Source organism: Lontra canadensis, unplaced genomic scaffold (assembly GCF_010015895.1).
Source record: "Lontra canadensis isolate GAN:19392208 unplaced genomic scaffold, GSC_riverotter_1.0 scaffold99, whole genome shotgun sequence".
Taxonomy (NCBI): Eukaryota; Metazoa; Chordata; class Mammalia; order Carnivora; family Mustelidae; genus Lontra; species Lontra canadensis.
In genome coordinates this window covers 7340353-7354907 of record NW_022631093.1, presented here as the reverse complement: position 1 = coordinate 7354907, position 14555 = coordinate 7340353, and the positions used below count along the sequence as shown (strand labels likewise).

At 40.2% G+C, this 14555-nt stretch overlaps 1 protein-coding gene across 2 annotated transcripts in view; it reads right to left on the bottom strand.

Moving 5' to 3' along the window:
* KDM3B (lysine demethylase 3B) overlaps positions 1 to 14555 on the bottom strand; it is a 68896-nt gene that overhangs the window by 10861 nt on the left and 43480 nt on the right. For both annotated transcript variants that reach the window (XM_032837674.1, XM_032837673.1), the window contains exons 12-15: positions 7245 to 7352; positions 5069 to 5196; positions 3730 to 4006; positions 2753 to 3009 (exon numbers count right to left, since the gene is read on the bottom strand). In XM_032837674.1, the coding sequence (XP_032693565.1) occupies positions 2753 to 3009; positions 3730 to 4006; positions 5069 to 5196; positions 7245 to 7352 (770 nt within the window). The remainder of the gene's footprint in view (positions 1 to 2752; positions 3010 to 3729; positions 4007 to 5068; positions 5197 to 7244; positions 7353 to 14555) is intronic.

The following is a 14555-nucleotide window of genomic DNA, read 5'->3' as shown; positions in this document are numbered from 1 at the left end:
GAGACCACAGGGATCATAAAATACTGTAGCTGAGTGAAAAAGATCATTGACTTTGAAGGTTATAAATGTTTTTTCTCGCCAGCATGCCCAAGGGATACAATACTTCAGTTAAGTAATAAAGTGACTTATCAAGGCAGTGCTTTTTTTAACCAGGGAGTATACCCCAATAGAGGGGTGTAAACCAAAGTATTCAATTGGAAACTTATATTCTGAAAGAAGTCTCCTAATCCCAATTCTGCCCCCACTTCTCACCACAGTGAGAATCTCTCACATGCTTCAGGTGATGGGAAAGCTCAGGTTCAGAAATCAAGGTGACATCTGTAATGTTACAGAACTCAGAGGGCTTTTTTTTTTTTTTTAATTTTATTTATTTATTTGACAGAGAGACAGAGATCACAAGCAGGCAGAGAGGCAGGCAAAGAGAAGGGGGAAGCAGGCTCCCTGCTGAGCAGGAAGCCTGATACAGGGCTCGATCCCAGAACCCCGAGATCATGACCTGAGCTGAAGGCAGAGGCTTAACCCACTGAGCCACCAAGTCGCCCCTCTCAGAGGGCTTTTGTACATCTGATATTCCTATGCCTGAAATATCACTAATCATTATCTGTACAGAGTACATGTAATCATGTAACTTCCTGGGAAAACTAAAAAAGGAAAAGGAGAACTGACAGAGCATGTACAAATAAAACAGAGTCAAAAGTGACTTTTTTAAAATTCATGAATCTAAAAGAGAAAAAATATTCATATCATACAGGGCTCAACAACCCACAATTCATTGAACTTCAGCCATTAATCACAAAAAAGAATGACAAGCATGTTTATGTACTTGCTTGAAATGATCTCAAAGATAATACAGACTGAAAGCAGAAGAGCAAGGTGTAGAACATGTATGTAAAAAGAGGGAGAAGAAACTATATATAGAGTAAAGCCCCTGAAATGATGATGACTGACCTCCAGAAAGGGAAACAGGTGGTGGGGAGACAATGACGGGAAGGAGACTTCTCACTCTATCTTTTAAATTTTCTATCTTGTGGGGCACCTGGGTGGCTCAGTGGGTTAAGCCTCTGCTTTCAGCTCAGGTCATGGTCTCAGGGTCCTGGGATTGAGTCCCGAATCAGGCTCTCTGCTTGGCAGGGAGCCTGCTTCCCCCTCTCTTTGCCTGCCTCTCTGCCTACTTGTGATCTCTCTCTCTCTGTCAAATAAATGAATAAAATCTTAAAAAAAAAAAAAAAAAATTTCTATCTTGTGAATTCCTTCATTCAGTAAATGCTTACCAAACACCTACTATGTATCAAACTCTGGCACTAGTGATTTAAAAGTAAATAGAACAGTTAAAAATTCTTTAAGGAGAGGTAAGACAGAAAAGAAATTAAACACGGTAGTGAATGCTATGGAATATCAAATGCAGGGAAAACAGTTATGGAGGATGGGAGTGTGATGGACTTTAGAAAGGGTGATTTAAAGGGGTGCGTCTGGGTACTACAGTCAGTTAAAAAGGGTGATTTAAGAAGGCTTACAGGATGTGACATTTCAGGAGGGAGGAGACAAAAGTGATGAAGCAAGCCTGTGGTTACATGGGAAAGTTCATTCCAGGTAGAAGGACAAATGCAAAGGCTCTGAAGAAGGAGCCTGCCGGTCACATTCAAAGAATACGAAAGTGGGTGTGGTCAGAGCAGCTTGCACAAGGAGAGTGGTAGCTAAGTCAGAGAAGTGTGGGCAAGATGCACAGACAGGGCTGGAGCCTTACCATCCACAGAAAGAACTCTGCTTATACTAGGAGTATAGCCCCTGAAGGAGTTTAGGCAGAACTGACATAAATCATGGCTAGAAGATCACTTATACTTTAAAAGGATCACTCTAGTTGCTGTGTTGACAACAGACTATATAGAGTGGAAAAGGGAAGAAATAAAGGGAACCTGTAAGGAGTTTACTCCAAATATGCAGGAAAGAGAAGATGCTGGCTCAGACCAGATAGGAAATGGTGGAGCCAATGAGAAATGAGTGGACTCTGAATACATTTTAAAGATCAAACTGAGGGGCACCTGGGTGGCTCAATGGATTGAAGCCTCTGCCTTCAGCTCAGGTCATGATCTCGGGGTCCTGGGATCGAGTCCTGCATTGGGCTCTCTGCTCAGCAGGGAGCCTGCTTCCTCCTCTCTCTCTTTCTGCCTCTCTGCCTACTTGTGATCTCTGTCAAATAAATACATCTTTAAAAAAAAAAAGATCAATCTGAAAGAATGTGCTGACAGATTAGATAAGAAATGTGAGAGATGGGAGTCCTGAATGACTCCAAGATTTTGGCCAAGCAATGGAAGAATGCAAATGCCCATTACCAAGAGAGGAAACTAAGGGAGAAGCAGGCTTACGGGCAGAAGATGAGGCAAGAATGTGGTCTTACATGTGTTACATGGTTACATGGTTTGAGGTATCTATTAGATATCCAAGAGAAGATAACATGGATGTACTGCCTAGGTTAAAAAAAAAAAAAAAAAATGCCCATTATTGTCAAGAAAATAGTAATTTCTGCTGAGTGAAAATTTCAATGTCTCAATTTTACTAACTTCTTGACAGGGCAAAAAATTTTCATGATTTAAAAGCATCTCAAACATTCCCCAAACTCAAATGTAAAGAAAGATCTTGTTAACTGGACAGACAACGTAGAGAATACAAGTCACCCAAACATACTCTAACCCAGTTATCAGATCTCCAATGGCTCTTCACTGGAAAAGGCTAGAGTTGTAGAAAGGACACTTACTGCTGAGGATGTAGAGAAGACGGGGGGGAAGGGTATGCCTGTGTCCAAGGGGGTTTGAGGAAGCTTTCCAGGCCCAGAGTGAAGGAGGTCTCGAAGGCTAGAGCCTTCAGTTTTGTTGTTAGAGGCAGTGGGACCCAGTAACAGACTGTTGAAAAGCTTTGGAGTCAACGGAGAGACCTTTGCAGTGGAGTTGAACGAGTCCAGCCCAAAGGGTGAATGAGACTCTTTACTGAGCACCGACCTCAGGGACCCTGCTTCTGTAAGGACATAACCGGGAACAGTATTAGGCATGATAAGGAACATCCAACAGGCAACTGACTCCTAAAAATCAGCCAAGTGGGAAGGAGCAGATTTTCTCCACTCCTGCCCCCCAAACTACATATAGTTTTGTATGGACCAAGCCTGACCAGGTATGACTAAAGCAGGATCATGGCCAAGGAGAAGCTCTCCTACTACTTTCTTCCTTTCCCAGATCTGAATTTCAAACTTTCTCTTGTTCCCATCCATCTTTTGTCTCCTTCAATTGCTAAGACAGTGTCTTTACAAGGGGGTCTTCAGAAGACCTGTAGTGGAATCACCTGGAGTGATCACGAGAAATGGAGATTCTTGATAGTCCTTTAAGAGGTTGTCACTTAATAGTTCTAGTGAGGCATAGGAATCTGCATTTTTAACAATTCCCCAGGTGACTTTGGGCCCACTGAAAACCTGGCTGCATAACAGAACCACCTGGAAGCTTATTAAAACTCTATGATTGATTCTGACTGAAGAGGTCTGGGGTAGAGCCCAGGCATGTGCTTTTCAAAAAAAGCTCCACTTCTAGAAAGAAAATGAAGGAGATTCCCTCATTTTATGTGATTAGCAAGAGAATGCAAGCAGCACGCTTTGTAAATGTGGATGGTAATGTGTGAATCGGAAGAATCCCTGAATAACTCAAGTGTTCCACCCGCTGGCAGGGCAAAGGCTTGTGTTTATCTTACCTTTTGTTTCCTCTTTAGCCTTCTGAGTTGCTAAATCTGCCAACCAGTGCAGGGCAGAAGAGGGGGGAGCTGTGTCGGGGCAAGGGGGCCTGATGGCTTTGAGCTCACTATTGCTATTTGAAGCTGAACTCTCTGCTTTCAGAGAGTCATCAGATCTGGTATCAGTGCTGTCGGCTTTCGGAACATGGTCGGTCTCTGATGTTACTGCTGCAGTTCCTCCTCCGCCTGAGAAGGTGGTTTCACTTCCAGAAGAGGCACTAGGGTTTATGCTAGGAAGCTAAAGCATAGAAGGCCAACATGGTTAGAGTGCTGTCCTTGCACAGGAAAAAAAACAACAACAACACAGTAAGGGCTGCTGACACTGAAAAAGTCTGGGAAAACAATGTGAAACTGTCCCATAAACTGCTATTTCATTCATTCATTCATTCATTCATTCATTCACCATACATTTAAGGAGTTCTGCAATGTGTCAGAAACGTGGTTCTGTGGAAAGAACAGTTGAACGTAACAAATATTTTAAAATGTTATTAAAATACATTTATTTAGCATGCCCAAAGCAGCTCAATTTCTGCACTGGCAAACTGGTGATTAGAAAGTAATCTCATTAAGCTGTTCTGAGGATTAAATGAGATAGTATACGCAAAGAGTTTGGTATAGTGTTTGGCACACATAAATAATCCATAAATGTTTATTGTTCTATTACTGAATTTTCCAGATGATTAGCCTTAATTCCTGCGGCTCCTCCTGACCATGTGTTGGTTGTGTTCTTGGAAAGCAGGTAGGGGTATGTGTGTGGGTGTGCATTTGTGTTTTAAAAACAGCCTCTCGTTCAAAACAGTTACCATCAAACCGGAATGACCTCCACCTCTGACAGAGCAATGAGCAAACCACTGCCTCTCTGGAGGCCTGGCATTGTTTTCAGGGTAGAATGATCCCAGCTCAGCAGGCCAGTCTTCACATTTCTGTCCTCAGTACCTAACATGACAAGGACAGGGACCATGCACACAGATAGGACTGCCTTCCTAGTAACATTTTCTATACTTCTCACCTATATAAGGACTCTAAAGTGTAAATCTTGACAAGATGCAGAGAATTTCTTTGTGCTATTTATCAACCCAGCCTGAAATGGTTTTAAAAATGACTGAAGAGAAACTCATACCAGGCAGAGGGAATCAAATCCCTGAGTAACATTTTGGGGGCTTTCTCTAGAAACACTTCTCCATCCCCTAATTCCTCAGATATCCTACAGTAGCCTAGGACAACACAGGTGAAGATGGGGGCACTTCCCAGAACTAAGAGGTGAAGTTTCTCTCACTTATACCCGCACATACCACTTTACCTGTGACATCCCATTGGTGACAGCAGGTCTCAGCACAGATTTGTTTTGCCGACTAATACAAGGGCAGTTTGCTTTTATTCCCCATTTGCCCCGGGCAGCATGTACCATGTCTCCAATATTGTAAAGAGCTGGAAGACAGACAGCAACAACGAAAGCCGCAGAATGTTTTATGTGCCAGGTATTGTGCTAAGTATCTCATTTACATTACCCTCCTCAACCCTTAGCACATTTCAGTGAGGTGGTAGCCTTTACCCTCAATTTTTTTGAAAAAGATTTTACTTACGATTTTATTTATTTGACAGAGAGAGTACACAAGCAGGGGGAGCAGAAGGCAGAGGGAAGGGGAGAAGCAGGCTCCTGGCTGAGCACAAAGCCTGACGTGGGACTAGATCTCAGGACTCAAAGGCAGACGCTTAACTGACCAAGCCACCCAGGCACCCCTAAATTTATTTAAGCAGGATCCACACCCAGACCTCAAGACCCTGAGATTAAGAGTTGCATGTTCGGGGTGCCTGGGTGGCTCAGTGGGTTGAGCCTCTGCCTTCGGCTCAGGTCATGGTCTCAGGGTCCTGGGATTGAGTCCTGAATCAGGCTCTCTGCTCGGCAGGGAGCCTGCTTCCCCCTCTCTTTCTCGGCCTGCCTCTCTGCCTACTTGTGATCTCTCTCTCTCTGTCAAATAAATAAGTAAAATCTTAAAAAAAAAAAAAAGAGAGTCGCATATTCTAACAACTGAACACCAGCCAGGCACCCCTAAAGACTGTATTTTTTTTTTAAATGATCACTACACCCAATATAGGGCTTGAACTCACAGCCCCAAGATCAAGCACTGCACTCCACTGACTGAGCTAGCCAGGTGCCCCACACTCTCAATTTCTGATGATGAAACTGATCCTCAGAGTAGTTTACGTCATTTGCTCAAGCACACATAGTTGGTAAATGGAAGTACTAACAGTTTAGCTGAGGTATACTTAGCCCTAAAGTTCTGTGCACTCTTAACTACTAAGCTACACTCCCTCTTCTAGTAAACATTAGCAAGCTGACCTGTAGGAGAAACTCTAGGGGTAGATTCCTTAATGTTCGAAAGCATGGTAAACATTTTGAATTGTATACTTGAGATTTGTATACTTTAAGTTATACCTAACAAAAAAGAAAATGTAGAGAAAAAAACCAGACCAGGGCGCCTGGGTGGCTCAGTGGGTTAAAGCCTCTGCCTTCGGCTCAGGTCATGATCCCAGAGTCCTGGGATCGAGCCCCGCATCGGGCTCTCTGTTCGTCAGGGAGCCTGCTTCCTCCTCTCTCTCTGCCTGCCTCTCTGCCTACTTGTGATCTCTGTCAAATAAATAAATAAAATCTTAAAAAATAAAAAAATAATAAAAATTAAAAAAACAAACAACAAAAAAAAACCCAGACCAGTGCAAACTTAACATGAACATTTAACCAATGCTTAGATCAGTGGGAGCAGCCATCCTACCAGTGCACTGAGGGAACCCTTCTGCTTGGAGGCACTGGGTATAAGGATCCAGAGTGCCCCTTGCAGATTAGAGGAGAATACAGATAGTAGACTGGCCATCTTCAATGTCTATGTGTTATCAGAAGTATGGAAGCTGGAAACTTTTTGGAGGACTCACTGAAGTAAGCTGGGACTGTGACATAAACAGGATCACTCATTCCTACTGTTAAGCTGCCTTCTTCAGGGATTCAAGAGGTCTGATTAGCTTAAGGTGGATTTTTACAAACCTAAAATCAAAAGTCTTTCTAGAAGCATTTGGGACTTCTTCTATTCTGATCCTACCAACCACAGGAATGTAAAATGTTACGTGGAAAAGTAACCAATGTCTCCAACCAGAAATGTGAGGCAAAGTGTGTGCACTGGCTGCATAAAATCTAACAGCTATCTAACGATTCAAACTGTCAGAAAAATCTGGGGAGGCTAAACAAAATCTGGCCAGGATAAACCACCTCACCAGATTTTATGGTGTGTGAGTTATACCTAAATTAACTTAAAAACACTTTTTTCCCCTCAAATGTTTTTTTTAGAATTTTTTTTGAAGTTTATTTAAGTAATTTCTATACCCAATATGGGGCTCAAACACACAACCCCGAAATCAAGAACCACCACTCCTCTGAGCTAGCCAGGAGCCCTTCTTTCACCAAATTTTGAAAAGAACTCCCTTACCTGTGCCAGGGATGATCTGTGTGGGCATGAGATTCTCTGGTTCATGGGACTGCCCCTTTGCACACTTCAACCAGGAGAAAACCTCTTCATCACCCATCTCTTCTGTCTCTGAAACAGAAATGAAAGAACTTCATTTATTTTATGAGGGTCACAAGATGTATCCTTCTCAGTGAGTCAGAGTTTCAGATCCTATAGGCCAACTTTCTCTCGGGCCAGAGAAGATAACATCTAACTTTCAAAGAATCTGCTTCATTGTTTTATTATTTATTGTATATACATACAAAAAATTCAACAATTTAAAGTGTGCACTTCAATGTAATTTTGACAAATGTATACAACTGTATACACACCACCTTCATGATATAGAACTTTCCATCTCCCTTCCTGATGTTCCCTCAAGTCCTATGCTTGTGGTCAAAGCCTTTTCTTAATCTCTGGCCACCACTGATCAACTTTCTAATACTAACGTTTTGCTTTTTCTACAATTTCATATAATTGGAAGCATACAGTATATAGTCATTTGTGTCAGGTTTCTTTCAGATAGCATGATTTGAGATTTATACATACTGTTCATGTATCAGTAATCATTCCTTTTTAATGGCTGAATACTCTTCCATTGTATGGATATACTTTTTTAAAAAATATACTCATTTACCAGCTGGTGAACAGTTGGATTGTTTCCAATTTTGGGCTATTATGAATAAAGTTGCTATAAACATCCAAGTACAATCTTTTATGTGGACATGTTTTCATTTCTCTCATAAATCCCTAGAAGTGGGATGCTGGGTCATATGGAATGTTTATAAGAAATGGCCATACAGGTTTTCCAAAGTGAGGTTATCAGTGTGCATTCCTACCAGCAATTTTAAGAGTTCTAGTTCTTCCACATCCTCGGCAATACTTGGTATTATCAGTCACTAAAATTCTAGCCTTCCAAGTGGATCTAGGGATTGTTCATTATGGTTCTAATTTTCTATTGATCTATCTTCTTTGGTAAAGTATCTGTTCAAATCTTTCACTCACTTAAAAACTGGGTTGTCTATATTATGATGCAGCCACCAAAAATATGAAATCTTGGCATTTGCAATAACATGGATGGAACTAGAGGGTATAATGCTAAGTGAAATAAGTCAATCAGAGAGGAACATCTCCCACTGATTATCATATGATCTCACTGATATGTGGAATTTAAGAAACAAGGCAGAGGATCATAGGGGAAGAGGGGGAAAAAAAGAAACAAGACGAAACCAGAGAGGGAGACAAACCATGAGCGACTCTTAATCTCAGGAAACAAATTGAGGGTTGCTGGAGTGGAGGGGGGTTGGAGGGATTGGGTAGCTGGATGATGGACACTGGGGAGGATATGTGCTGTGGTGAGTGCTGTAAATTGTGTAAGGATGAATCACATACCTGTACCCATGAAACAAATACATTATATAACAAATACATTATCTGTTAATTTTAAAAAATTAGTTTGTCTTCTTATTGAGTTCTAAGACGTCTTTATGGTGGATTCAAGTCCTTTAACAAATATGGGATCAGTCAATCTCTTCTCCCAATCTGTGGCTTACCTTTTTATTTGAGACTGTTTTTATGAACAGCGATAGCTTTCAAATTTGATAATTTGTCCTATCTAAAAAATATTTACCCAACCCAAGGATACAAAGATCTTCTATTTTTTCTTCTGAAGGTTTTACAGTTTTAGCTTTTATGTTTAGGCCCATGATTTACTTAAGAGTTAACTTTTAATATATGACATGAGTAAAAATTAAGTTTATTTTGAGTATGGATACACAGTTATTCCAGTACCATTTGTTGAAAGAACTATCTTTTCCCCACTGAATTATTGTGACACCTTTGTTAACTACTCAGCTGATTATATGTGTGCTTATTTCTGTTTTATTGTATTACCACAATCCCTTGATTCCTGTAGCTATATCATAACTCTTAAAATGAAGTAGTATAGGGGCGCCTGGGTGGCTCAATGGGTTGGGCCTCTGCCTTCGGCTTGGGTCATGATCTCAGGGTCCTGGGATCGAGCCACGCGTTGGGCTTTCTGTTCCGTGGGGAGCCTGCTTTCTCCTCTCTCTCTGCCTGCCTCTCTGCCTACTTGTGATCTCTGTCAAATAAATAAATAAAATCTTAAAAAAAAAAATGTAGTATAAATCCTCCAACTGCCTTATTTTTCAAAATTGCTTTCATTCTTCTAGTCCTTTGATTTCATGTAAATTTTAGAACCAGCTTGTCAATTTCTACAAAAAGGTCTACTGGGATTTTGATTTGAATTACATGTAATAGATTAATTTGGAAGAAGTGACATCTTAGTACACCATCTTCTTTCCATGAATATGTCACATCTCTGTTTTTGTCTTTTTTCATTTTTCTCAGCAATTGTAGTTTTCAGTGTATGCGTTTTTTGCATTTTGACTAAATTTATCCCTATACAATTCATGTTTTTTTGATGCTGCCATAAAGGATAGTGATTTAAAAATTCAAATTCTATTTGCTCATTGACAGCATATAGAAATGAATTTATTTTTGTTGCGTTTTGTCCTGCAATCTTGCTAAATGCACATTTTAGTTCTTATAGCTTTTTTGTAGATTTCTTAGGCTTTTTTTCTTTCTCTTCTTTGAATTTTTTTTTTAAGATTTTATTTATTTATTTGACAGAGATCACAAGTAGTCACAGAGGCAGGCAGAGAGAGAGGAGGAAGCAGGCTCCCCGCTGAGCAGAAAGCCTGATGCAGGACTCGATCCCAGGACCCTGAGATCATGACCTGAGCTGAAGGCAGAGGTTTTCACCACTGAGCCACACAGGCACGCCCCCCCCCCCCCCCCCTTTTTAAAAAAAAAATACTACATCTGGGGTGCTTGGCTGGCTCAGTCCGTAGAACACATGACTACTGAAATTGACTCTTGGGTTGTGAGTGCAAGCCCCACAGCAGGTATAGAGATTACCTAAAAATAAAATCTAAAAAAGACTACGAAGTTTAAAAAAATAAATCTCTACACCCATCATGGAGCATGAACCCACGACCCTGAGATCAAGAGTCACCACCTCTTCCTACTTGTCCAGCCAGGCACTCTACTTGGTATTTACTACACAGATGATTATGTCACCTGGAAATAAAAACATGTTTTACTTGGTTCCAGTCTATATGCCTTTTTTGGGGGCGCAGGTGTGGGAAGGGTATGCTTTTATTTCTTGATGTGTAGAAATGTGTAGTAACTCCAGCTTAGTGTTGAGAAATTGTGAAAAGTAGACATCTTGCTTTGCTCCTGATCTCAGGGAGAAAAGGTCAGTCTTTTGAATTATGTAAGATGCCCCTACCTGTACCCAGGTTCAGTGCTTTTCAACCTTAATTTATCACTCCCTCAAAGACCTTTATGGACAGGTTTTTTGGTTGTTGTTGTTATTTTTGTAATAGTGCTACCCACCCCAAGAAAACTGAATACAAGATATACTATGTATCTGTTTACGTGTCCCGTCTTTTGAACTAGATGCTTTTATGATTTGATTTTCTCTCTACTTTTGGCTTATTAGCTATATATACCTTTGTTACTATTGGCCCTAGGGTTTGTAGTGTCTCTAACTTAACACAGTCTATATTCAAATATTATACCACTCTTTTCCCTGAGACCCCTGTAAAATTGAACTAATTCCATTTCCCTTCTTTTGTGCTATTACTACATATTTTAATTTTACATATATTATCAACCTCTCATTACATTGTTACTTTTCCTTTAAACAACTATCTTTTAGGGCGCCTGGGTGGCTCAGTGGGTTAAAGCCTCTGCCTTTGGCTCAGGTCATGATCTCAGGGTCCTGGGATCGAGTCCCACATCGGGCTTTCTGCTCAGCAGGGAGCCTGCTTCCTCCTCTCTCTCTGGCTGCCTCTTTGCCTACTTGTGATCTTTCTCTATCAAATAAATAAATAAAATCTTAAAAAAAATTTAAAAAAAAACAAGAACTATCTTTTAGAGAGAGTAAAAATAAGAAAGCCTTTCATATCTACTTATATATTTTTCACGTAGGAAGTTTTTCATTCCTTTGTGTAAATCTGAATTCCTTTACTGTATCAAGAGCTTTCTGACAAGTTGGCTGTCATTCTTATCTTCGTTACTTTATATATAATTTGTTTTTTTACCCTCCTGTGATTTTCAGATTTTCTTTTTCTCTTACTGCTTTCCAGTAAGGTGGTTTTTGATGTGTTTTGGATGGTTTTAATGCTTCTTCCGTTTGAGATTAATTGCTGGATTTGTGGTTTTATAGCTTTTTCATCAAATTTGGAAAATTTGTGGCATTATTTGTTCAGATATTTTTTTATATCTGTCCTCCCACTGTTGCTCTTTCTGGAACTCCCAACAATTTTGTTTCATAAACTGCCTGATACTTACTATACTTCAACAAGGCACTCTTCAATTTATAAGTTTAAGTCTTTCTTCTCTCTGTCTTCTTCTGCAGTGTCTAATTTGCCATTATCCCACCTAGTATACATTTTTTTAAAGATATTTTTCATACCTAGGTGATTCACTTGGGTCTCTTATGTATTCTGTTTCTCTACTCATCATGTTCATGTCTCCCTTTATGTATTTCAATATATTTATACCATTTATAACAGCAGCTTTAAGGTCCTTTTACAGTAATTCCATCATCACTGTCATTTCTGGATTTGTTTCTATTGATGGTTTCTTTCCCACAGATTATTGGTTATATTATCCTGCCTTTTTTGCAAACATGATTATTCTTTTACTTTAAAATTTTTATTACTGAAGCATAGTTGACATATAGTTGATACTCTGAAGTAGTTTCACGTTTACAACATAATGATTTGATTCTATATGTTACTCCATGCTCCCCAAGACAAATGTAGGTGCCATCTGCCACCACACAATTATTATTACAACGTTAATGACTAGATTCCCTGTGCCATAATTTTCATCCCTGTGATGACTTTATCACTGGAATTCTGTACCTCTTAAACCCTCTCACCTATTTTGCTCACCTCCCATTGCTTCCCCTCAAGCAATCACTAGTCTGTTCTCTGCATTTATTTATGAGTTTATTTGTTCATTTTGGTTTTATTTTTATTTTTTTGAGAGAGAGAGCAAGCAAGCAAGAACATCTGAGTGGGGGTGGGGGTGGCAAAAGGAGAGGGAAAGAATCTTTTTTTTTTAAGATTTTATTCATCAGAGAGAGAGCAAGAGTAAGCATGAGAGTACAAGCAGGGAGAGCCTCAGGCAGACGGAGAAGCAGGCTTCCCACTGAGCAAGGAGCTCAATGTGGGGCTTGATGTGGGACTTGATCCCAGGACCCTGGGATCATGACCTTAGCCAAAGGCAGACACTTAACCAACTAAGCCACTCAGGTACCTCCCCAGCTTTTTGAAGATTTTATTTATTGGAGAGAATCTTAAGCAGACTCCAAGCCCAGCGTAGGGGCTGACATGGGGCTCAATCTCATGGTCCTTAGATCATGATCTGAGCTGAAATCAACAGTTGGACACTTAACTGACTGAGCCACCCAGTCACCCCTTTATTATTTTTTTTTAATTAAAAAAATTTTTTTAAGTAGTCTCTATGCCCAATGTGGGGCTTGAACTTGTCCCCGAGATCAAGACTTGCATGGTCTGATTGAGCCAGCCAGCCAGGTGTCCCTGTTTTGTTTTTGAGATTTCACACATAAGTGAAAAATACGGTATCTATCTTTGTCTGATTTATTTCACTTAGTGCAATACTCTTTAAGTACATCCATGTTGTTCCAAGTGGCAAGATGTCCTTATTTATGGCAGAGTAGTATTTCATCACGTGTATGGAGATACATATGTGTATACCCTCCCCTCACATTTTTTTTATCCATTCATCAACAAATGGACACTTGGGTTGCTTCCATATCTTGCCTATTGTAAACAGCAATGCAGTAAACACTGTGGTACATTTTTTGAATTAGCATATCCATTTTCTTTGGAGGACCTCCATACTGTTTTCCACAGTGACTACACCAATTTAAATTCCCACCAATAGTGCATGAGGGTTCCTTTTTCTCCATTCTCCCCAACAGTTGTTATTTCTTGTCTTTTTGATACTTGCCCTTCTGACATGCGTGACACAGGATCTCATTGTGGTTTTGGTCTGCATTTACCTGATGGGAATAATGTGGAACATGTCTTCATATGTCTGCTGGCCATCTGTATGCCTTCTTTGAAAAAATGTCTATGCAGGTCCTCTGCCCATTTTTTAACCAGACAGGCTTTTTGTTTTTGTTTTGTTTTGGTTTGGTTTGGGGGGGGGGCATTGATATAAGTTATCTATATAGTTTGGATATTAACCCTTTATTGGATATATCACTTGCAAATATCTTCTTCCATTCAGGAGGCTGCCTTTTTGCTTTGTTGATGGTTTCCTTTGCTGTGGAAAAGCTTTTTATTTTAGTATAGTCCCATCAGTTTATTTTTCTTTTGTTTCCCTTGCCTGAGGAGACATATTCAGAAAAATGTTGCTAAGGCCAATACCCAAGGGATTACTGCCTATGTTCTCTTACATGTGTTTTATGGTTTTGGGTTTCACATTTAGTTATTTAATCCACTTTGAGTTTATTTTTGTGTATGGTGTTAAGACAGTGGTCTGGTTTCATTCCTTTGCAAGTAGTTGTCCAGTACCAAAGAGACTCATACCAGCTCCTTCCTCCCTCCCTCCTTCTTCCTTCCTTCCCTTTCTTTCCTTCTGTCTTTCTCTTTCTTAAGTCAACTCTATCTCCAGTGTGGGGCTCATATTCATGACCCTGAGATCAAGAGTTGCATGCTCTACTGAGCCAGCCAGTTGCCCCCTGATTTTTCATGACTAAATGCAGAGTTTTTTTACTTTAATGTTTCAGAATGCTGGATTTTGTTGTAATCCTTTCAAGAATGTTTGGTTTTAGTCTGGTGCATAGTTAAGTAGCCTGCAGATCAGTTGGATCCTTCCTAGGCTTGCTTTACACTATGTTATCTCCAGAGCCCCCTTTATTCTGGAACTACATTAGTCCCACTGTCAAACTGTGACCCTTCTGGACTCTTCCTATTGTCTTTCTGGTAGCAATACAAATGGTAAGTTATGGAAATTATTACGTCAATTGGTTTCTGAAGGTTCCTTTTTGGGCCTCGTATATGTGCAGATCACTATACAGCCAAAAACTGAGGTGACTGCTCTGCAGCCTCTGCTGTTCTCTCTGTGCAGCTCTAAGGTTTTTAGCACACTGCCTTACTCTTCTCAGACTCTGAGCTCTGTCTCAGCTCAGTCAGACTGCCAGACGGTTTTAGTTGCTCTTCCCTC